Source organism: Lepidothrix coronata, unplaced genomic scaffold, assembly GCF_001604755.1.
Source record: "Lepidothrix coronata isolate B3197 unplaced genomic scaffold, Lepidothrix_coronata-1.0 Scaffold317, whole genome shotgun sequence".
Lineage (NCBI taxonomy): Eukaryota > Metazoa > Chordata > Aves > Passeriformes > Pipridae > Lepidothrix > Lepidothrix coronata.
In genome coordinates, this window is record NW_016690497.1 from 443795 (window position 1) to 467773 (window position 23979).

Sequence of the window (23979 nt, forward strand, 5' to 3'; positions counted from 1 at the left end):
ACTTAAATTGTGTTTCACTATAAAATAGAACTTTTTGGTACTAAATATGCAGCAACTGCTGTTGCATTCTGTACAACTGAGTAACCAGCTGCGTAGTGAGGAGTGTATTTAACCTCAAGAAGACAGGGTAAGGTTAAACCCAAAGATGCTCATATTAATGCCCCTTTCATCTCTTTTTATTAGTTATAGGCAAATCATGCATTGAATCATTTTTAGTACGAGGTAAACATGTTCTGTTCCTCAGCTTGAGGTCATCTCTGAAAAGTATGGATATCAGCAGTTGCAAAGTACTACATCTGTAATGAGACTTCTTTAGGGTTGTTGATTACACTGTAATAGGTAAGCCTTCTGGAACACTGTCGAAGTATCTCTCTAGGGGGAGCTGTAATTTGCTTTTGTCTGGATGAGTGTCTGGTAAGTGCATAGTGAACCATAATTAAGGTTTTTTTCTGGTACCTTTAGATATCTACAGAACCAGTAAGTATCAAGGATCTTTACATGAAATTGCCTAGTAAATTTCAGGACAACACAATGTGCTCTTAGCTATCTCTGTTTTACCCTTTTTCCTTTACTGGAAGTGAACTCCACTGTGTCTGTTTCTTATGTTGAGTTGAGACTGTCTGTCAGTTTGTAATTGCAGCTTGACTCAGCCGTGTCTTTCTGTTTGATCTGTCCTGATATGTGTGAGATATTTGTAAATAAAAACTGTCAGATTCTGCCTCATCAGTCACATAAGGAGCATTGAAATATGGGACTGAAAGAGAGAAGGTTAGATGAGACTGCTAAATAGAGCTACTCTTGTGAGACAGGAAGAATCATGATTCTCCAGCTCCAAGAAGGTCTGTGTCGTTTGGTGTTTGTCAAATAGATCATCCAGCCATGTTTTTCTTTCCCCTTTACGGTAACTTTTATTTTATTTGGTAGGTTGTGTTGACTCAAGTGAGTGCCAACAACCATCTTGGCTTCTTATGCACTAACATCCTCTCTTGAAGTGATACCATTTTATTAGCAGCAAACTGTCTAGTGATCCTTTGATTAGACTGAAGTTTCTGTGAAGGTTTTCCAGTCATGGAAAGTTACACTTGATGAGAGATGGCCAGTTCTGAATAGAATGAATGATAAGTTACTGGCTGTGAAATATTAACCTTGCCAGAATTGGTAAGACCAAGCTTTTTGATTTGAGTTGCAGGGACGTAAACCAGTGACTTTCAAGTAGCTCATGCCTTGACTGCATACAAGCAAACTAAGAGAGTAAACACTTGTTCTGTTTCTGTTGCTCTACCTTCAGTTAGTGTCTGAAAGTACCCTCTGCTTGTGTCTCTGAAATCTCCCATTGTGTCTTTACCTCTTCTACTGAATGAAAAATATTAACTGAATAATCTGTTTGGAAGCCTATAGAAGTTTCCTAAAAGCTAGCAAATTGTTAAGCCACGTGACTAAAAGTAGGAAAGTCTTTACCAGCTTTGTCTTTCTACAGTGGTATCTCATCCATGCTTGTGTCCAGTGTCCTGGAAAATATGGATGTACGTAGTACTTACTAGTTATGGTGTTGGAAGAATTATGTCTAGAAGGATGTAACAAAGATCTTGCCAACTTTATAGGCATAATAAATAGCATCCTAAAATTTGTTTTGATTTCAGTGGGCTTTTATGCAATTTCTGTGAAATGACCAAATGATGATACTGAAGTTTTTACAAAAACTAATGAGCTTGACAATACTTAGTTCTTGCAATACTCAGAGGCATGTCTGTGCAAGAAGAATTAATTTGATGGAATAATCTTTCTTATGACTAGAGACGACAAACAGTGTTTTCCCTTGTGTAGTATTTGTTTTGAGAAGAATGGTTATGTATTTTCTCTACCTTCTCAGGCTCCTTAGTTGCTTTCACATTCTTCTCAAATCTCTCTTCTTACAGTTTGAGAAGGAAGATGTATCCAGGTAAGGTGTTATCTGTTTGTATTTGCCTTTCAGTTTAGAATTGTTTTGTGGTCAATTTTATGTAGTGAAGTTGACCAAAAATAGTGACATATGCAATTTCCATAGAGATTTTCAGTGAGGAGTCTACACTGGTGTGATTGTAGTGGATGTTGAACTCCTGATTGAGTATGTGGTTTGTTTGTTCTGTTGCCTTTTTTTTTCTTTCTGGTACCACGTGGAAACCTACATGACATTCCTTTGATCTCAGGGATGTCCAAGGAGGTGTGTGTGAGATGGACAGGAAAGGTGGTCAACCAAGAAGAACAAAGCTTTATTGCAGCAGTGAAGTTCTGTGTCACTATCTTATTCCTCTACCTCTTAGCAGTGCTTTTTGTGCAAAAACAACTGCAAATGGCAGGAAGGTACCAGTGTAAACAATAAAAAAAGCTGGCTTGGTGTTTTAATCAACTTTATCTGAAACTATACTCTTATGTGCAGCATGTTGGGTATGAATCTGAACATGAATAACTCTTGACAGCATCTATTTGCATGTCACGATGCTTTACTTCCTGAGTGTGTAACTGACTCTGCTTATTTCCACTTTTCAGTAAGGGAGAGATGTCAGTTAAAACAGTAGAAGCTCAACCAGTTATTTGGGGTGAGACTGACATCAGTTAACTAAAGTGTGACTGCCTTGTCCCCTGTCTTTACAAGCAGGCTCAGAAAAACCTTAATTTTGTGGCTGCCTCTGGTATGTAGGTGGCCTGACCAACAACATCTGACATTGCTGACTGTAGTTCCTTCAGTTGAGGTTTTTTTCAGTCCTGCTCCGGTTTATACAGTGTGATTTTAAGAATAGTCTGCCTTGCATGCAGTGGAAGGCAAAGTAGAAATTCTCCACTTTTTAAAACATGTTGCTTAGCTGCATTTAGTTATAGTACTTGCTTTCATTGTAAATACCTCTTGTCTGTAAAAAATGGAGGGTAGATTTTTTTTAAGACTCAGTTTTCCTGTATCTTCTGGGAATTTTTTGGTGACCAGCTGCATTGAAAGGCCACTGCTTTCCATAATGGAGCTCCATAATGGAGCAACCTTTGTTCTTGTGGTTACTGACATCTCATTTTTGAGCTAAATGAGGCTGAAGTTTGTTTGGCTTTCTAATTGTTCGGCAGTTCTTTAGTTAACCAAACTTCTGGCAAAGCTGAGTTCTACCTTACCGACTCCTGGTTTCTCCTTGGTGTGTGGGTGTGGTTTGGGAATTGATGTTCTTTGGTGTCTTTTTTTTTTTAATTGTTTTATTTTGTTTTTTGTTTGGTTTGGTTTTGGTTTTCTGTTAAAGCATGACCCCCAGCCAAGTCACCTGTATTAGTAAATATCTCAAATGTGGCATGTTCTATTTATATGAGATTGAATAAGTAAATCTGAATTACCAAGCCTGATTTTTGTTCTGACTACAGAAGTTCTTCATCTACAGTGGAAAGCATCTAGCAAAACACAGGTCCTCCAAAACAGTCACCGCTATCTGTCTATTCTGGAAAAACACTGATATTTTAAGCAAATAATCTTGAAACAGTTTTTAAAAAGCAGATGGGATATGTTTGCAGTTCAAACTGACAAGTTTGAAATAATATGTAAGCACAAAAATATGTGCATTTTGTCCTTTAGAGAAATGAATTTCACTTTTTATTTTTATATGGAAATTGGTTGTACTGTGTAGAACAGAACTTGTGCATTTCCATTCCGTTCTTGCTGCCTCAAGGCTATTTCTATCTCTGGCAAGGGGAAATAATTTTCCTGTTTTGTAAGAGCTTCATCTCCTTCCCCTTTGAACTTAGTGTTTTTCATATGTTTCTGTTCCTAGGCTATTAATTGTTAATACTGGGATCTGGTGTCAAAGTGTCAAATAAAGCAAGTGTAGGTGACAGAGATGAAGAGTTAGCAGTATGTTTTCCTTGGTTTACTCCCTCAGTTGTTTCTCTGCCAAGACAACATCGAAATGAGGTTTCTCTCATGTTCAGTGTTTCTTTTTGACAATAAACATTAAGATGTAGTTTAATTTCCAGGTTATTTTTCTGTTGGTTTGTAAAGTAAGCTGCTTTTTTCTATAAGAAATTACTATGTCAAGTCTAATGAAATGATAGCTAAAAACTTGGGATTTTTAAGCTCTTTATATTGCAAAGTATTTTCAGTTCTGCATAAATATTAGGAAGTGAAAAGCATCTATATTTTTTAAATGAAATTTAAATGTTATTTGGCTCATCAAAACACTAACTCTTTACATCAATACTTAATGAATTAGCTCAAGACATGACACATTAGCTTCTGGGTTCTGCTGTAATGCTGAGAATTGCTTTCTCTCTTAACATCTGGAAAAATATGCAGTCGTGGGTAGTGTTTTCTCATGCCACTGCCCGTTTAAGCAGCAGTTGAATTCTGTCCTTATGTGACACAGTCATCCAATTGTTAGCACACAGGAAAGATGTCTGTAACAGATTATGTTTTATAAATTCTCAGAATTACTTTTTTTAGTTCGTGAAGATAGTATTTGAAGTTTGTAGATGCATATAGGTTTGTTACCCTGCTACTGTTACTGCAGATGAAAAAAATTAATTCATAACTGAACATATTTATTTTGAACTGAGTATTTTTACAAGCTAAACTTACACAACTTTAGGCCAATAAGCTCACATTGTTGTTCATCTCCATCATTCCTTTTGGTGAAGTAGTCATTTCTGATATTTAATGCTTCAGAGTGTTGTCCACAAAAATCAGATTCATTACCCAATGTGCAACAAGCCAATAATTACATAGTCAAGAGAGATATTGATTACTTATTTATTTTGGAGGTATACAAGGTTGGGTACTCAGCCGCATTCCACAAATCAAGCACACCCCTCGTGGGCGTGGACTTTCCATGCCATTATTTATACACAGAAGTTCAGTGTTTGTGATTGCCCAAGTACAGCCGCTCTATTATGATTGATTAGTAATTTCCATACAAGTTACATAATCCCAGCTAACTTCTACACATGCTCAGGGGAAGGGTGTTTACCTGGGCAGGGGTCTTTTTTACCTGTAGGCATGATTTTCAGTGTTGTAATGAAAGTAGGTCAATTATAGGATACATGGACCTTGAGTCTTTTGCCAAAATGGCAACATATGCATAGACATACATTACATCCTTAAAGCTTGTTAGTTCCAGGTTGTCCTTGAGTGAGAAATGCTAACTACTACTTGTTCTACTGACATACAACAATATCTTGATTTACTTCATTTTTAGAACATGTTAGCTCCAGAAATTCCTTGACTAAGGGATGCTAGCTGCTATCTGTTTGTCTTCTTTCCTGCTGATCAGTCTTAAAAGTATACAACGATAAAACATCAAAGGTCATCCTAACTTAAGATAATCTTGATGTGTTACACATTTTGCAACAAGTGGACTGGTTTGGAAGGTGAAAGCAAGCAGGTGTTGGTTAAAGCAACAAGATTAAATCCATGTAATCTGTGAAACAGATATTTTATAAGGAGAGTGTACTTTTGTTGGGAAGCAACAGTGTTCAGAAACTACTCAAAAAGGAATCAGTACTTCCATTATTGGTTTGATTCTATGAAAGGAATTCTGACAGTAAATTTGGTAGCATAAAAGCATCTTCGGCTGAAAGTTGTAGCCTGGGAATTGAGTTGAACAAATGCTCCACAGAGTAATGTCAGAACTACAGATAACTGTGTAACATTGTGTAACAAAATACATCAGTTCCACAAAACCTGGCTGATGTTAAACCGAGCAGTTTTTGCTTAGCTAAACTGTGGGATTGTGTGTTTTTTCAGACTTGTAATTTGGAGACACAAAAGATGGTGTCCATGGTTATTCTCATTGGAGTCCTTCAGTAGTTAGCACTCTGCCTGAAAAATGTGAACTTGATGCAGGGTAAAAAAGACTTTATGAAAACTAATGTTTACAAGAACCAAAGATGTTTTGTCTAGTACTGATTTTGTTGCTGCGAGCTTGTTTATAGCAGCCAAAGATAGTAAGTACTTCTGCTGGTTTGCATCTGGTGAATCAAAAAGTATGAACTTTTAAGTAGCTCTTACAATGTCCTGTGTTCTAGCTCTTGCACTATTTTCATGGGATCTTTTCTAGTTTCTTACGTGTTTATCAACATTGAAGGAAGCTGAACTCTAGGAAAGTACAGAATTTTACCGTTTTCATCATCTTGGTGTTGGACGTTAAAAATTAATCTGCAAAAGGTAGAAAATAGCAAGTTAAGGCTCACCTTAACAATGTGAATTTGTGTTGAATTTCTTATCAAAATGGTCTTTCTGTCTTAGTATTGTTGCTTTCCATACAACATCCACTTGTGTGTATGATTTCCTTGAATTTACATGGGCATCTCTTCATTTGAGATTGATTTACTCTATGATCCCAGTCACTTACAGGGAGTGTATTCTGATTTGTATTTCACAAATTCTTTATAGCTGAACATTTCTTTAGCCTTCTGTGTGTTTTGAGAGTATTGATTAAAAATCCTGTTGAAAGGAAAGAAACCTTGGAGGAATTTGGTTAGAAAAAATTTAATTATGAAACTCCACTGACAACTGCTTTTTCTCTTGTTTACTCAGCTACTTTTTAGTGTAGTGTATATTTTAACAGGTATCTCTTAGTAATTAAATGGGTGTAGCAATTAAAAAATGGCTTGTCAAGTCTGAAGTGTTAGGCTTTACATTGCCTTCAATCAAGAAAGCTTTTCAGTATTTTCAGGTTACCATTTTTTTTCAACAGTGCCAACTCTGCTCTAATTCTTAATTAAATTTAATTTTTATTTTGTTTTGTTTGGTTTGGTGATAGGTTTTTGGGTTTGTTTCTGTTTTGTTTTTCTACCTGAAATTGGTGACACATTTACGATTTTAGGGTAACTGAGGTCTTTCTGTTTCCTGTTACTTGCTGTAACAGTAACTCTGGGTTATTCTAGCAATTCTTTAATTAAAGTTTCAGTGTCTGCTTGACTAAGAAAATCTCAATATTTTTATAATGCACATGCAAAGTGTTTGAGCAGAGAACTGACAATGGACTTTTGAGTCAGCTGTGCTTCCATGTAGCTGCACTTCTAGGAGTTTTGCTAATTCTGTTGCTGTTTTTTTGTATTTTCCAGCCTCTGGTAGCAGTTCTCAGTTCAGTCAAGTCAACTAAGGGGAGAGATAGCATCTGTTGTTTGGTACCTTTGAGTAATATTCTGAGGAACTTTCATATTGCTATAATGTCTAGTAAGTTTTAAATGCACAGTGATTTTAATTTGTCACTCCTGTGGGCCTGGAATTTAAAATTCTTAGTCGCCATTTTCTTTGAATCATTTTTAATGTAGTCCTGGCTAAAGCTAAGGAGAAATGAATATTCACATAATTTCATAACAGAAAAGGAAAAAAAGAGTGTATTTACTTCTGTTTGTTCAATATATATATTTATATTCTGTGCCATTTGGTAATAAAACTGTGCAATGGACAGCTGATTTAGAGAAACTCTTTGGAAACTGTTTTCCTTCCATATGGAAGGTCTTTTTTCTGTAATCTCTGTTCATATAATAGGCATTGTAGGTCAGTTTCTTTTTATACCTCCCCTACTCTATTCCATAGTCACATGTTTTTCTGTATTCCATATCGACAAGGGAAAAGACATTTAATCCATACTCCCATAAGCAACATATATACTATTGCTATTTTATCTGAATCTATAGGCTTTTTGCTAGGGGCAGGATGCCTCTCCCCTGATTTTAGAAAGTTACTTCTGAGCTTGTCAGCTAAGTTTTATTTGAAGTCCCTTAAGTCCTGTGAGATGTATTTCTATACAGAGTGGTAATTTTAGTGTAAATACAGTGAAAGATGTGTTATATCTTCTCTTGGGTTGAGAAATTATAGATCTCTCAATGAAGCCTCTTTCTCTTTTTGTAGAATCCAGTCAGCGACTTCCAAACTAGTATCTGAATTTCCCACTGGGAACTGCAGGATCGTTTTGACCTAGAATTGCTTGCTTTTTTGAGAAGGAGGAAAGTGTGGGGCTGAATTACAGAAGACAAATGAGTACAAAAATAATTAGATGTGTCCGTATACGAATAAAATTTTGACAAAGGCATCTCAAAGTGCATGTGCTTGCTAAATACTTAACTGTTGTCATAGTGCAAAACATGGTAATCTATCTTAATATGTGGGCTTTCCAAGGAGAGGTGTTACTGCTAACTTTATGGTTTTTTCAAGTAATCTTAAAACTGTTCTCTATTTAGTACTGATAAAACAAAGCTGCGACTGGACAGGTAATGTGGTGTAGCAATAGTATTAAATTCTGGGTAGTATTTTTTCATTATTATCCTATTTGGTCTCATTTGTCTCTTGAATTAATATGAGTCTTCTTCATGTTATCTTTGTATTTTTGAGATAACACTTTTGGCGGGATTTTTTTTCCTCTACCCAATTAGTAATCTTTTTTGATTTTGTAACGCTTTCTACACTGTCTCTCACAGGATCCTTCTGGACAGAATGTCCAGCACACAGCTGGATAAAGACATCATGCAGTGGGTGAGCAATTGGCTCACGGGTCGAGCACAGAGGGTAACAGTGAATGGGATGACATCAGACTGGTGACCTGTCACTAGTGGGGTTCCACAGGGCTCCATCCTGGGCCCTGTGCTCTTCAACATCTTCATAAATGACTTGGACACAGGACTGGAGGGTACATTAAGCAAGTTTGAAGATGACACAAAACAGGGAGGAGCTCTTGACTCTCTCAGAGGCAGGGAGGCCCTGCAGAGAGACCTTGACAAATTAGAGGACTGGGCAATCACCAACCAGATGAAGTTCAACAAAGGAAAGTGCCAGATTCTGCACCTGGGATGGGGCAACCATGGGTGTAAATAAAGACTGGGGAATGAAATGCTGGAAAACAGTGCCAGGAAAGGGACCTGGGGGTCCTGGTTGATGGCAAGTTGAACATGAGTCATTAGTGCCCTGGCAACCAGGAGGGCCAGCTGTGTCCTGGGGGGCATCAGGCACAGCATTGCCAGTCGGTTGAGGGAGGGGATTGTCCTGCTCTGTTCTGCACTGGAGTGGCCTCAGCTGAAATATTGTATGCAGTTTTGGGCAGTGCAATATAGGAAAGTTATTAAGCTATTAGAGAATGTCCAAAGGAGGGCAACAAATATCTGTCAGATTGACTTTCTTGGCTTTGCAAAACATCAGTATCTCTAAGTTGTGTAAACTTGATTATTTTCAAGCCTGCTTGAATCTTGATAAGGATTCATCATAAAGATGTGAAATACTGCAGTTATCAAGCAGAAAAAAAAATATATGATTCAAGAAATGTCATTTTGAGACAGCTTTATTTTGTTAAATCCCGTGTCAATGATTTTCTGAAGTCTATGGAAAAGCCTGAGTCAATTTTTGTCATGCCATCTAGTGGCAGGTTTACTTCTATTCCTGCGTTTTAAATTGTTGGACTGACATGCACTCTGGAAAAGGTGCAGTAAAAATCTGTGGCTTACAGCATTAGCCATCATTGTACTGAGGCATATAGTTGTTAAACTGTTTCTCTTGGTACTGACTTAAACGTTAATGTATTTCTTTCTATGGATAGAATGTCTGAAAAAAGGCTTTATTGTCCTTATTGTGGATTTAACTGCCCTTCGTATTTCCTGAAGTTTTCTGCTGTATGTGGGTGGCTGTTATAACAGGGACATACTGAAGCAGGACCTTTGAGACTTGCTGCAGGACAAACCTGGATTTGTGAAGGTGAAGGAAATAAATGAAGAACTGCATCAGACTCAGTCTCTCCAGCCATGCAGATAATGGAAGTGGTGTTTCTGTGATAACTGTGCTAAAGTCTGGAGGTCACATATACGGCTGATGTAGTTGCACACAACTTCAATCTCAAGGGAAGCAGCCCATCATTGGTGCTAAGTAAAACTGTTTTTGAGTTCAGTAGTCTTCTTTGCTGTAGACCGAAATGAGCAAACACCTCTGGAGACTGGTTGTGACATTTCAGCTGTGTCAGCTGGAAGCTGAACTATTGGAATGAGCACTTGAAAATGAGAACTTTACTAGACTTTAACTGAATGTGAAAGTGTCCATCGTTTTGGGCTGCTTCTGTACTCTGAGGAATAGATAAACTTTATCAATCAGTTGATTTTATTTTTTATATTGGCATATATTATGTGCATACCTATATACATTTGTATACTAAATATACTTTAAGGTCTTTAAGATGCTGTGTATGTTATGTAACACTTCACTCAATTTTTTTGTCAAACAGATTTAATTTACAGGTAGATTTTAACAGACTACTGGAAACAAGTGAATATGTTCTGAGTACTTTGCACACCTTTTCTATCTTGGTAGGAATATGATGCATCCTAGAACTTAATCTGGGAGGAGCTGTTCTAGGTACTTCAGTTGCAGTCTTTTTTTCTTTACATTTTAGAATGATATAACTTTTGTTGTAATGGGCATGGATTGGAGTAGAAAATGGCTATACTTCTCTTCTAGTGCTTCCAGCATTTTTCTGTATATTCCCTCTATTCTATAGGGAATCTCAGAGTCTGTAGAGACAACTGCAGACTTGTGTGAGTCAGGAGAAATAGGACCAAGATATCAAATTGAATGCTTTCTAATACCTATTTTACATGCAGTGGGAATGGGAATGCATGGGAAACTTCGGAAAAAGACTATGGGTTGGATTTTTTGTTTGGTGTTTTTTGTTTGGTTGGTGGTTGGTTGTTTGGGTTTTTTTTAGCATAGAAGTCCCCTTCAGTGATGTCTTTAGCTCCCTTGAGGAATCTAGTGAGAGACTGTGACTATTCCCTGTGCCTTGGTATGTGAGGAAAAATACCAAGGCTGTACTTCATTATGCTAAATGTTTAGATGTGCATTTGACCAGTGTAAATAACAGGGATCAAAATTCAGAGGAAGCCAGGCAGAGGAGGTACTTGTTTAGACAGAATGCAAATTCTCACTTCATTTCTTCTTGTATGTAGGTGCTGCTCATGTACAAAGTTTGGAAAGAGCCTGCAAGGGTTCATGTCACAGATGTCTTTGCATTTTTCTGTAAATTTCTGCTTGTTACTGTTCTTTATTAAGTACCTGACGGTTAAAAGTACCTTGACTTTTGCTTGTCAAGTTTGTTATCCTAGGAGAAATGGAAGTGTGCTCAAAAACCCATAAGTGTTTTTTATTTGTTTATTTTGCTAAATTTCTCCTCTTGTCTACAAGTGACTAGAGGAGGCAACCAGTCTTCAGAGAAGGACTTTATTAAAACACTGGTGACGTCTCAGTATCAGGGGTAAGGGTTTCTGTTCAGGGTGTTCCTTTTGGTTTTGTTCAGCTTTTTGAAACTCAGTTCAGTTCTTCTTAGATCAGGAGGATCATTTCATTGGCTGCTGCCAAGTTCTCCCTTTACTTGGCACTGGTGAGGCCACACCTGAAACACTGTGTTCTAGCAGAGGCCCCTCATTCCAAGAAAGACATTGAGGTGCTGGAGTGTGTCCAAAGAAGGGCAATAAGACTGGTGAAGGGTCTGAAGCACAAATCCTGTGAGGAGGACTGAGGGAGCTGGCATTGCTTAGCCTGGAGAAAAGAAGGCTCCGGAGAGACCTTCTGGCTCTCAACAAATAACTGAAAAGAGATTGTAGTGAGGTGGGGGTCAGTCTCTTCTAGGTGTCTTCCTGGGATATGTTAAAAATCTGTTCCATCATGCTTCCAGTTTTTCTTACAGAAAAAGTGGAAAACACAGTTATAAGTAGGAAATATTTTCTATTTGAAGAGTGACTGAGTAAGGTAGAAGTCTTTGACTTGGAAAAGAGATGAGTTGAATGATATTACAAAGGCCTTCAAAATTATAAGTGTCAAGGAAAGAGCAAGTATGAATTGATTTTTCACTGCTTTTGAATATACAATTCTAGGGATTTTTAAGCAAAGGCATTAGGAACCAGGTTCAAGGAGAAATAATTTTGTGCAATTATTTTGCACAAAATGATTGGCAGACTTGTGAAATTCCTTACTAATGTTATGAAGTCATGAATTAAAGGGAGTCTACATGGGATTGAGGAAACTAGACTGGTACTTGGAACAGAGACCTACTGAATCACCAGATGCCAAACTGTGTCTCTGGAGTTCTCAGAGTCTCCAAAAGTGTGCAGTGGAGAGGGGTGTGTGAAGGAGGACTGTTTGCCCATTTGTCTTTGCTACAGACTTCTACAGATCAAATTTGGAAACTGGATACAGAAATGGGTGACCTGCAAGCTGAGCCATTCTGCTCATTTTTACATTTGTATATCTTCCTTTATTTTAATTTGAAATTTGAACTTAGGTTGAAAGAGCTTTGAATCTAGGTGGAAAGAAACGTCTTCTAAATGTCTGGACCAAGCTGTTCACATAACTGCCATTAATGTGTGAGCTGGCTGTATATGCACACTAGCTGTAATGCATCCTGGACCTAGTATATATACTCTGGTGAACTTGCTTATCAGTTACATGCATAGAACACTTTTTCTTTCATGTGTAGATATACTGTTCAGCTAGTGCATCCTGAATACAACAGATGTGCTGCACAAACTCCTGAGGCATACATTTGTATTGCGTTCTGTGATGTATATGGTGGAAGTTTCAGAATCTGAAAAGGAAAATGTCTTTTGCTTAATTTAACTGATGCTAGTCTGACATAGTAGGCCCACAGGAAATCTATTTGTGTAATGATGTGCACTGACAGCTTAACAGTCAGTAGATTGTGAATACTCTGATTATTACTGTATGTTACAGAATTAAGTGCTGTCTGGTACTGTTAACTTTCTGCTGTGTTAGAAAACATGCACACATTAGATTGAACTTTTCTTTTTTTCTTCTGCAGGAAAATTTTGAAGATGCTTTTGAAAACATCCCCGTGTAAGTAGAATTTTTGTTAAAACTGTTTATACATATGGAATACTGCAAGCACACCATTCCAGGGAAATATCATTTTATATGCACTGACTACATTCACATTTTTCAGAACAGTTAAGGTCCCCAAGAGTCGGGAAACAGAAGTGTAGTTAGGTTGAAGTATTTGTCAACAAATGTTAAAATTGTATAGAATTAAAAATAGGAAATTTAGTAACTCTGGTTACATACTGATAGCTCCAGACATTTTTGCATATTGAAGAATTAGTTGCTTAACATGATGGAAGAGCTGTGGATCACACATTGTGCAAGACCATCCAAGGAAGATTTTCAAATGGAAATTACCATACCTCATGATGTACTGCTGCACAGATGTTTTTCCCTAATGAAGTGAGATACAGTCACTTCTGTGGCATTAAATTTCATGCTGAAGCAACACCTTACTTACAGTGTGATGAAAAGACATGATGCTGTTCGTAAATGGTTTTAGTTTTTCTCTAGGATTTTTCTGCATTTTTGTGCCATGGAGCACATGAGAAGGGGACTTCGAGTGGTATCCTTGGATTTCTAAAACTCAGCAGTAGCTTTGGACTTAATTGCTAAAACTTCCATGGTCCTGGCAAATTATATTCTACAGATTTGCCAGACCTTCTGTTTGTATCTTACCTGGAGTAGTGTGGCAGTTTAAGCCACATTAGAAATCCAAAAATCCAATTCCCAGGCTTTCCCGCAACCCCTTCCCACAATTTGTCCTAACACCGGAGAGAAACTTTCAGGCCAGAGGCTTCTATAGGGGAAGGGAAAGTATATATGTTTATTTACACAAATAAATATACTGTACAAAGTAAAAGCAACTATATATATATTTACATTTCTGTCAGTCCAAGCTCCAGTTGTTTGTTGCAGTCTCTCCTCCTCATGAAGTCCAAGAAGATAGCTTTGAGTCCTTGCTCTTCTGCTGCTGTGTGATTTCTCCCTCTTGGTGTCATACTACTGTCATAAACTACTGCAGTGTAGTTTAGCTTATCAAGCATCTGCGTCCTGGAATGTTGATTCCTCCTTCGGGCTTTCGGTTGTCCTCCGTTTAAATCACTGCAAAGACATTCTCCGGGCCCCTCTCTATCGGGGGTCCGTCTCCAATTCTTGCCTGGGATTTTTCTCCCTAGCAATCGAGCCTCCTCTGGCCCGTCCACTTGGCTCTGCTCCAGTGCTGAGCCTCGCATCCACTCTCACTGAACAGCGAGAGGGAAAAACAGCCCTCCTCTGCAGCTTGGCTGCAAAAGTGGAGGGGAAGAAGAAGAGGACCTGGCTGCAGTGCCTGCCTCTCTCTCTCTCTCTCTCCCACTTACCAGTTGTTTGTGAGTCGCATCCCTCACAAACATGCACTCATTCCAATGCTGTCTCTAACTCTGGCCTAGGCAGAGTTAGAGGGGCTGCAGGGTTCCCCTCCTCCCTCCCCGGAGAGGGAGAGAGAAGGAGCTCAGCCACCCCCTGGCCTTCTCCACCTACACGCAGCAGACACCAACAGCAAAACAACCAAGACTGCCAACAGCTTCCGGTGCTGTGATATATGATTTTGAGCAGAAGCGAACAACATGGACAGTGATTGGCTCTCCAGGGAACACTGCCCTGACACCAGTCACCTCTGAGCCCCCCCCCGCCTCTCAGGGGGGGCCAATTTCAAACTGTGACTAGTAGTAAGGTCTGCGCTCTGTGTAACACTGAGAAAAGTTAAATTGTTTCCTGACACTCAAAAGGAAATCAGAGTCTGATATGTTCATGTTGAGAACTCTTCATGTTAATAATTGCTTTTACTTCCTTTAACTGCCTAGCTGTTGCTGTATGATCAGGTAACTTCTCTCTCTGGCCCTTGTTTCCCTTGGGAGAGGGTGACTTTCAAATACTTATTTTGTGAGAATATTTATCCAACACTCCTTCTTTCTATGACATAGTTGTTATATTGTTTTTATTGATTTCTGAGCTGGGCATGGTTGTTTATTATTGGCATGCAGAGCTTTGCTTTCTTCTTCCTGAGTGTGTCTCCTGTGTTCATAGCTCTCATACAGAGACACTTTTTATAGTGGTATAGAAGTTAGGCTGATGTTAGTTTATTCTGGCTGGTCTTGGTTCCATCTGTAATAACCATTATTTAGAAGAATCAGTGCAGGATGATGAAGAGAATATTAATGGGACAGAAATTGTGTTATTACTTAGTGTCACTAGTTGAACATAGTGAATGTGTATATTTCATATACAGGATTCTTCAATAGATTAGACTCCCTCAAATTCTTTAGAAGGTACAGCTGTTTAAAAAAATAGGCCTAAGGAACTGAAAAAAAACTTGGGATGTTTCGTGGAAGTCTTCAATCTTATCTTCCTTGAAACACTTTGATTGTAGTTCTCAAATGATGCTGGGGGAAGCCTCTCCTAAATCTAATGCCCGACTGGTTATTCTTGACCTTTCTCTATCTAGAATTAATGGTAGTTTTTTCTATTAAGAATACAGTAGTAAAAATTTGGGAACATGACTACTTTGAAACAATGAATGGCCAGAGGTTTACCCTTCTAGGAAGCTGTATCTAATTTTTTGATTTTGCTGTTGATAACATTCACTTCAACATTTTTCTGTATGTCGATGTTTCAGTCTCTTTTATTTTGGATAGGAAAGTGGCATTGTTACAGCTCTGTGATGATATGCCTTGCATTGGTTTGAGTGGTTTATTGCAGTTTGTTATACCTAATTGAATATAACTAAAATGGATCTTTTTTATAGGGACTTGTGTCTACAAAGACTGATGTTTGCTTATAAGACCAGTTCTGGTTCAAATTCTGTCAGATCATCTTGTTAGTTTAGAGAATTGGGAAAGAATGTGTGACAACCAGATCTTCATAGGTCTGTATTTCATAAACCACTCTGCAATTCTTCATGTAAAATATATGGGGAATAATACTGTTCTGTACTTTGCATCAATAAATGCTAGCAAATGATTTTACTAATCTAAGTTGGCTCTCACTGGCTTTATTCCTTAAATATTGCTTACCTATAGATACTGGGTTGTGCAGATTAACTGTTAAAAGGGCAGTGAGTGATTTTTCTGTCTGGATTCCTTTGTGATGTTCTTCTGGTAAACTTCAAAGCAGGTTTTGTAATGACCCCAAAATATTTGTTTTGTAGAAATGTGAAGGAACCTTTAAATAGAGTTCTTTACTATACATGAATTTTTTTTGTTCACTGGTGCTAAAGCCAAAGAAAGGCTATTGCAGTAGGTCAGTTTGCCATTTTACAAAAAGCAAACACTAGCATTTAATTTCATATCTTCTCTGCCAATGAGAGTAACTAAGTTTTCAGTTTTCTAAGTATTGGCTTGATAATATTGGCTTAATACAGTATCTTCAACCTTCCAAAGAGAATAGGTGGGATATATGTGAAAGTAAATTCACCATTACATGGTTGCATTAACTCAGAAATAGTTTCAGATTGGTGTATTCTGTTGTAAAAGAAACAGAGGAACTGGAGTCAAACTGTTCTTTCTGTTGTGGAAATTCAAGCCCCTGCCAAGAAGTTGGTAAACTGCTTTTTACCAGATATTTCACCATGTTTCCACTGGAGTGTCTGCTTATTTTTCAGTTTTGGGCACATGTGTTTCACAAGGTTACCTAATGCCTATGAAGCATCTACAGGTTCAAAAACATATATGGATGGAACAGATTTATTTGTGATTTATTCTTCTATTTAATTCTTGCTAAAAATGCCTCATCAGTACCTGAATCTTACTGTGGAAAAACTATGAACTGTAATTTCAGTCTTACTGAACAAGATAATTCTCAGTTTCTATGCAGAAACATATTGAAAAAATGCTACTTTAATTTTTCCCTGAATTATTCAGAAAATCTCTTTGTAGAATGCAGATATTCCTGTTTTCTGTTGCCAGAGTATAATTTTGTAAATTATCTTGTCTTTGGTTTTCCAAGTAGATTAAAAGTGGTTTGAGTTCCCAACAGTTTTTAACCATCACTGTATTATGTATGTACTGACCTTGCCACTGCTGTTTGATTTCTGTATGTATTTTATCCTCTGAAGTTCTCGATTTGTTTTGAACTTGTATGAAATGTTAATTCTATTGGGATTTCTTCCCATCTTGTTTTACTTACTGTTCCTTAAAATGTCATCTGTATGTGACAGGAATAAGTAGCCATCAAGTTGTTGTGCTTTTCTGTGCAATCTTCCTTACGTTGCCTTGCAGTCTTTGAGGTAAAGACAAGCTGGTGATTTTATTTACTACCCAAATATCAGAGGCTTATGCAAATGAATAGCAGCATTTAGTGTAACTCTATTATGGTAGCTGCACGGGTATATTTATAGAAGATGCTTTGTAGTTGTCTTTGGGAAGAAACACAGTAGTCTGCCTGACTGTTGCAAGCAGTTCATATGCAGAGGCAGTCTTCATGTTGTCCTATTTATATAAAGATTTCTGACACCAGACCCTCAGTTACAGCATTAGGGGAAAGATAGTGAGATCTCATTTAAACACATTTAAAACATGAAATGCTGAAAAAGTAGAAGCTAACATTCTGTAGAAAAGCAGACAGATGATTTTTAATCAGTAATAATACTCAGGATTTTCTGTCTTTATCGATTTAAGCAAAAAGAGAAATGCTTCATTGATTCTCTTTTGCATTTTCTTTGCCTACCCAAAGCTGGATACCGTTAATCCTTGATCCTACCAAAGCAGCTCTGTGTGGTATTACTGGGGTGACAGATTAAGGGACAGAAGTGTTTAAGGAAGTTAGAGCAGGTTATCCTTATCATCTCAGAAGTGTAGTTAAGATTCCAGTTACACCTGCACATGTGAGTATTTTGCTACTGAATGAAATTGAATAGCTGAGGAAATGCTCTAAATTCAAGTTTACACAGAATCACAGAATCTGCTGAGTTGGAAGGGACCAAAAGGAGCATGGAGTCCAATCCTTAGCCGTGCACAGGACCATCATCAAGAGTCACAGCATGTGCTTGAGAGTATCACCCAAATGCTTCACGAACTCTGTCAGGCTTGATGCTGTGACCACTTCCCTGGGTTCCAGTGCCCAAGCACCCTCTGGGTGAAGAATCTTTTCCTAATATCCAACCTAAACCTCTCTGACACAGCTTCAGGCCTGGGTCCTGTCACTGGTCACCACAGAGAAGAGATCAGTGCCTGCCCTTCCTCTTCCCCTCACAAGGAAGTTGTGACTGCAATGAGGTCTCCCCTCAGTCTCCTCTTCTCCAGGGTCAACAGACCAAGTGACCTCAGCTGCTCCTCATACAGCTTCCCCTTAAGGCCCTTCACCATCTTCGTTGCCCTCCTTTGGACACTCTCTAAGAGCTTAATAACTTTCCTATATTACAGTGCCCAAAACTGCACACAATATTCCAGCTGAGGCCACTCCAGTGTAGAGCAGAGCAAGACAATCCCCTCCCTTGACCAGCTGGCAATGCTTTGCGTGATGCTCCCTCAAGACATGTGTAAGACCCCAGGTTCAAGCTATGAGCTCATTGAAGGGGTTTTACTTTAAAAAATATACAAGGCTCCAAAAATTTGCCGGCCAAATTTATTAAAAGGCCCCTCAGTTCTTTAATAACTTGAGAGAGCACAGAGGAGAACACACTGCACACGTTTATCAGGAGGTCAAATAACACACTTTTACTGGCAACGTTTAGATAATAAGGGAACTTGGCAAAAGCTTAAAGAGCAATATTCAAGCAATATAAAGCATTTCACAGTGTCCCTCAGGGATCAGTGTTGGGCCTAGTTCTGTTTAGTATCTTTATTGATGATCTGGATGGGGGGATCGTGTACCCTTAGCAAGTTTGCAGATGACACCAAGCTGGAGGGTAGTGTTGATCTGCTGGAGGGGAGGAGGGCACTGCAGAGGGACCTGGACAGGCTGGAGAGATGGGCCAAATACAACAGTATGAGATTCAACAAGGCCAAGTGCTAGGTCCTGCACTTTGGCCACACCCCAGCACTACAGGATGGGGAAAGAGTGGCTGCACAGCAGCCAGGCAGAGAGGGACCTGGGAGTACTGACTGACAGCAGCTGAACATGAGTCAGCAGTGTGCCAAGGTGGCCAAGAAGTCCACTGGCATTGTGGCTTGTGTCAGAAATAGTGTGGCCAGCAGGGAAGTGATTCTTCTCTTGTCCTTGACACTTGTTAGGTTGCACCTCGAGGGCTGTGTCCACTTCTGAGCCCCTTTAGATTAGGAAGGACATTGAGGTGCTGGAGTGTGTCTAAAGAAGAGCAGTGAGGCTGGTGAAGAGTCTGGAGCACAAGTCCTGTGAGGAGCAGCTGAGGGAGCTGGAGTTGCTTAGCCTGGAGAAGAGGAGGTTCAGGGGAGATGTTCTCACTCTCTACAACTCCCTGACAGCTGGGTGGGGGTTGGTCTCTTCTCCCAGGCAACCAGCAATAGGACAAGAGGACACAGTCTTAAGCTGCACCAGGGGAGGTTTAGGTTGGACATTAGGAAAAAGTTCTTCACAGAAGGAGTGATTGGACATTGTAATGGGCTGCCCAAGGAGGTGGTGGAGTCACCATCCCTGGAGGTGTCTAAGGAAATACTGGATGTGGCACTTTGTGCCATGGTCTAGTTGATGTGATGTTGGGTCAAAGGTCGGACTTGATGATTTCAGAGGTGTTTTCCAACTTAGTTGATTCTGTGATTCTGTGAAAAGCATTGGCTTAGCACACACTAACCCAATTTAGCAAAATCCAGCCCATCCAGCTTTAAGTTACCCAAATCTCAAGAAAGGAGATTAGAAGAAGAAGTAAAGAAAGAGAGAGAAAAAGAGAGAATTATAATGTGTTCAGATGGTAGAGTCATGAACACACGATGCCCTCGTGGTGCTGGTTTTATCTCCTCTGGCCCCCTGTAGCCATCCCCCTGCTGGTGAGATATCCAGTGTGCCATCCCATATGGGCTTGGGCTGGGGCTCTAGGATATGGTATGGGACACTGCTCGTGATGTGCCATTGGCTGATGGCTGCTCCCGTGCTGCCCAAGGAGGCTCCAAGGGGCTGGGGCGTGGAGCAGGTCACCACTTCACCTTTGTGAAATTCAATTTTCCCCTTCCCCCCACAACTTGAATTGGTCAGAGACAATAATTAATATAATAATCAAGTGTCTCACAATACAGTTGGCCCTCCTGGCTGCCAGGGCACTAATGACTCATATTCAATTTACCATTGACCAGGTCCCTTTCCATGACACTGCCTTCCAGCATCTCATTCCCCAGTTTGTCCCTACATCTGGGGTTGCCCCATCCCAAGTGCAGAATCTGGCACTTTCCTTGTTGAACTTCATCTGGTTGGTGATTGCCCAGTCCTCTAATTTGTCAAGGTCTCTCTGCAGGGCCTCCCTGCCTCTGAGAGAATCAAGAGCTCCTCCCTGTTTTGTGTCATCTTCAAACTTGCTTAATGTACCCTCCAGTCCTGTGTCCAAGTCATTTATGAAGATGTTGAAGAGCACAGGGCCCAGGATGGAGCCCTGTGGAACCCCACTAGTGACAAGTCACCAGTCTGATGTCACCCCATTCACTATAATGTGCTCGGGCCTGAGAGCCAATTGCTCACCTGCTGCATGATGTGCTTATCCAGCTGTGTGCTAGATCCAGAAGGATCCTGTGAGAGACAGGACAGAAAGCTTTTATAAAATCTAAAAAGATTACATCAACTGGCTTCCCTTGACCTACTAGGTGGGTTACCTTGTCATAAAAGGAAATCAGGTTTGATAAGCAGGACTTTCCCTTGTGAAGCTGTGGTGGCTCTGACCAGCAGCAGTGTTGTCTTTCAGGTACTTTTCAATACCTCACAGAATAATCTTCTCCATAACTTAGTTATAGTTTCTGGGGTCCTCCTCCTTACTGTTCCTGAAAATCAGGACAATGTTCACCAGCTTCCAATCAACTGGGACCTCTCCGGATTCGCAAGATGGCTCAAAAATCATGAAGAGAGGTTTTGTGATGACACCAGTTAGCTCTTCAAGGATTCTTGGATGAATCCCATCAGGCCCCACAGATTTCTAGGGATCCAGCTGGAACAGCAGGTGCTACACAATTTCAGGGTCAACTGGGAGTTGATTGTTCCCGCAGTCATGGTCCTCCAGCTCAGGACACTGAGATCCCCTTGGTCCATCATCCATGTTGAAAAGCAAGGCAAAGAAATCATTGAACACCTCTACCTTGTCTCTATCCCTGTTTGTAAGGTGACCATTCTCATCCTGTAACGGGCCAGTGATATTTCTATACTGCCTATTGACATTAATATATTTGAAAAAACTCTTTTTATTACTCCCAGATTTTTGGCCAACTGCAACCCCAGTTCAGGGAGCCAGAAACTTATAGGAACACTTCTTGTCTTCTTAAATTTAAACTCAGATTCTGAAATTGTCTTAAGATGGTGAGAAGCAGCAGTGACAATTTAAATGATCAGATTTTATTTTCTCATATTTGACTTTCAAGGTCAATGGAAAAAATGTCCAGTAAAGGTAATTTTTGTATCTAGCAGATAATATTTTCGTAGCTACATAAATAAAAAAATATGACACAGTAGCTACTCAGTATTGTCCATCTCAAGATTTGGAACTGCAGTAGCGATACAGTATCCTTATTTCCCTAATCTTTTTCTACCCCACACAGTTCTAGGATTATAAAACTTTTTAAGTTTAAAGGATTTTAATTGGACAGTAATTATGTCATTCCTAACACTTCTGGTTTTGTTGCAACCACACCTTTTGCCTGTGGTTTAAGATTTCTCTGTGTTTGTATTTGAGTAGAAGACTTCAGGCGACATTGTGTTAGTTTTTGTATTGGTATCTTCTGTTGACTTTGAAATGTGCAATTCCATCTGTGTCCATAGCTCATAGAAAGCAAGAAGGGAAAAAAAAACAGGAGAGGAGGTAGAGGAAAAAATGAAAGCCAAACAAACCAACTCAGGGACATTTAACAGAGAACTGCCCAAAACTCTGCATCCCTTCTACGCCCTGCTACTCTTGCGAACCTTTACTCAAAGGCTGGTGCAGAGAAAGATACCACAACCTGTTTCTTCTGTTATCCCGTGTTCACCAAAAGAAATGTGTCTTAATTGAGTCTAAATATTTGTTTTGCTGCCCTGTGGCTTGCTCTTTCATTACAAATAAATTAACAACACGGCATTAAACTCACATAATATGCTTTAAATAAGAAAATGGAAAGATGAGCTTTAATTCATTGATGAAGAAAAACAATAAATTGCTGGCTATGACTTGTTCACATGTTGAGAAGTAGGATTGTTTTTAGGAAAAAATTACTGAAAACCAGATTTACCTCATTCTTTATTTTAAACTATTAAGCAAACAAAACTTCTTTGGTCTTTACTAATGTGATGTTTTGTTGATTTGGTTGTGTCATGTCCCCCCTGCCTTCCCTTCTCCCCCACAATGATTAAAAGCTGTCTCAGAGCATTTGGGGAAACAATCAGGTTGGAAGGTGTCTTGAGTGGGTACTGGTTCATTTTTTTTTTTTTAAGACAATCCAGGGAAAATCTGGGCATTGGTTGATATTTGCAGACAGAAAGCTTGCTTTTTTCAGTTTTGTGGAAATGTGCTCCTGACTCACTCAGCTTTTTCTGGAAGGTACTTTCTGAGCCATCAAGTGTGGACTGTCTGCAACTTATGCTGTGTTAAGAACAGAACACTGTATGTTTTGGAGGGGAAGTGGGTCGATTTTTATGTGACTGGTCAACCTTGATTTAGACTCCTCTGCCTTTCATGTACCATCAAGATGACAGAAATTCTGGCACTTTGACTTTCACTGCCCCTAATATTAACTGATAATACACATAAGCACTGCTTCCAAATCACATGGTGGAGAACTTGGATATCTCTGAACTCCTTGGTCTTCAACAGTACTGGGCACAGTTTTATGGAGAAGGTAGAAATGTCCTGATTTTCAAGGTGCTGCTGTCCATAAATTCCAGCTGCCCATCTCATCTCTTTGAAAGGTTTACAAGGTTTACAAAACCTTTTTTACTTGATCATAGGTTTCCTTAGGTGTTTTAGGAAATACTATGCAACCCTTTCCCAGTATTTTACAAGAATGTTTTTTCAAAAGTTGTTTAAATAGGTTGAAGTATTATTACTACTACTACTTAGCACACATCTGAAATAAGTAAATGCAAACCTGTTGTTTCCTGCATTGTGCTTTAAAGGATTTCTTTTAGACATTTTTGTGAGTAAATCTCAGTTCATAACTGTAAATATAGCTAGAAATAGGTATTGTTACTCCAGGTGGAACAGCTTTAAAGGATACTGTTTGAAGGTGGAGGACATAGTTTAATTTTCTGCTGCTTAGCTCCCATGTGCTGAGCTTTCAAAATACCTTGTCTAGAGAGATCAGACCAAGGGGATGAAACTATCTCTGTTGTAGCTGTTTTGCATCTCAGTCCTACTTTTTCATTTTTGCTGCTGATATTTGTGAAGAGAGCTGTTTATTAGCTGCCTCTCTGTACTGGTGATTTGTTTTGGTCGTGGAACTCTAGCTAAAAATTTGGGTTTCTTGGGAAAAAATGTCAAAGGGTTAATTAAAAAAAATGTTGATATGTTTGAGTACTGCCAAATGATGAAAATCAAACATGAGCTGGTTATTTTTTGAAGTGCTGCTGGCTACCAACTCTCATATATTTGTTCTAGTTTTACTGCAGTTTCATTAGTATACTTTTCCTTTTCTGTGTGACTTTTACTGTGGGTTTTTTTTTAATATTCAGGAAGAACTAAGGTAACTCCGTTTTTGTCTTCAAATATAAATCACTTTGTGTTCAAGTCTCCATTTTCTTCTTGCAGTTAGGAGTGATGGATTAGAATTAGGCTGCAGCACAGATTGGGAGAATCTCCCAGCATCCTCTTCCCGCAGAGGCATCAGCTTCCAGCATTGACTGTAGCTGCTGCCACTCACTGACATTTCTTTTGAATTCGGCTGTGGAGAGCGCCTGTGTTCCCATCTGCTAGCATGTGAACTTTTATTGTTTTTGCTTGATAATTCATTAAAGAAACCTCATGGATATTGAGAAATAAAGCAATCAGTTTTCTCTTTATTGCTTTTCTTCGTTTTTTTTTTTTTTTCTCTCTGTGTGCATGGTGG

General features: G+C 39.1%; 1 protein-coding gene across 1 annotated transcript in view; it reads left to right on the forward strand.

Annotated features, from left to right (window-relative positions):
- Positions 1 to 23979, forward strand: part of TTC39B (tetratricopeptide repeat domain 39B) — a gene marked incomplete at its 3' end in the record, with an annotated part of 65551 nt that overhangs the window by 12079 nt on the left and 29493 nt on the right. The window contains exon 2 of the mRNA XM_017837920.1: positions 12801 to 12835. Within this exon, the coding sequence (XP_017693409.1) occupies positions 12801 to 12835 (35 nt within the window). The remainder of the gene's footprint in view (positions 1 to 12800; positions 12836 to 23979) is intronic.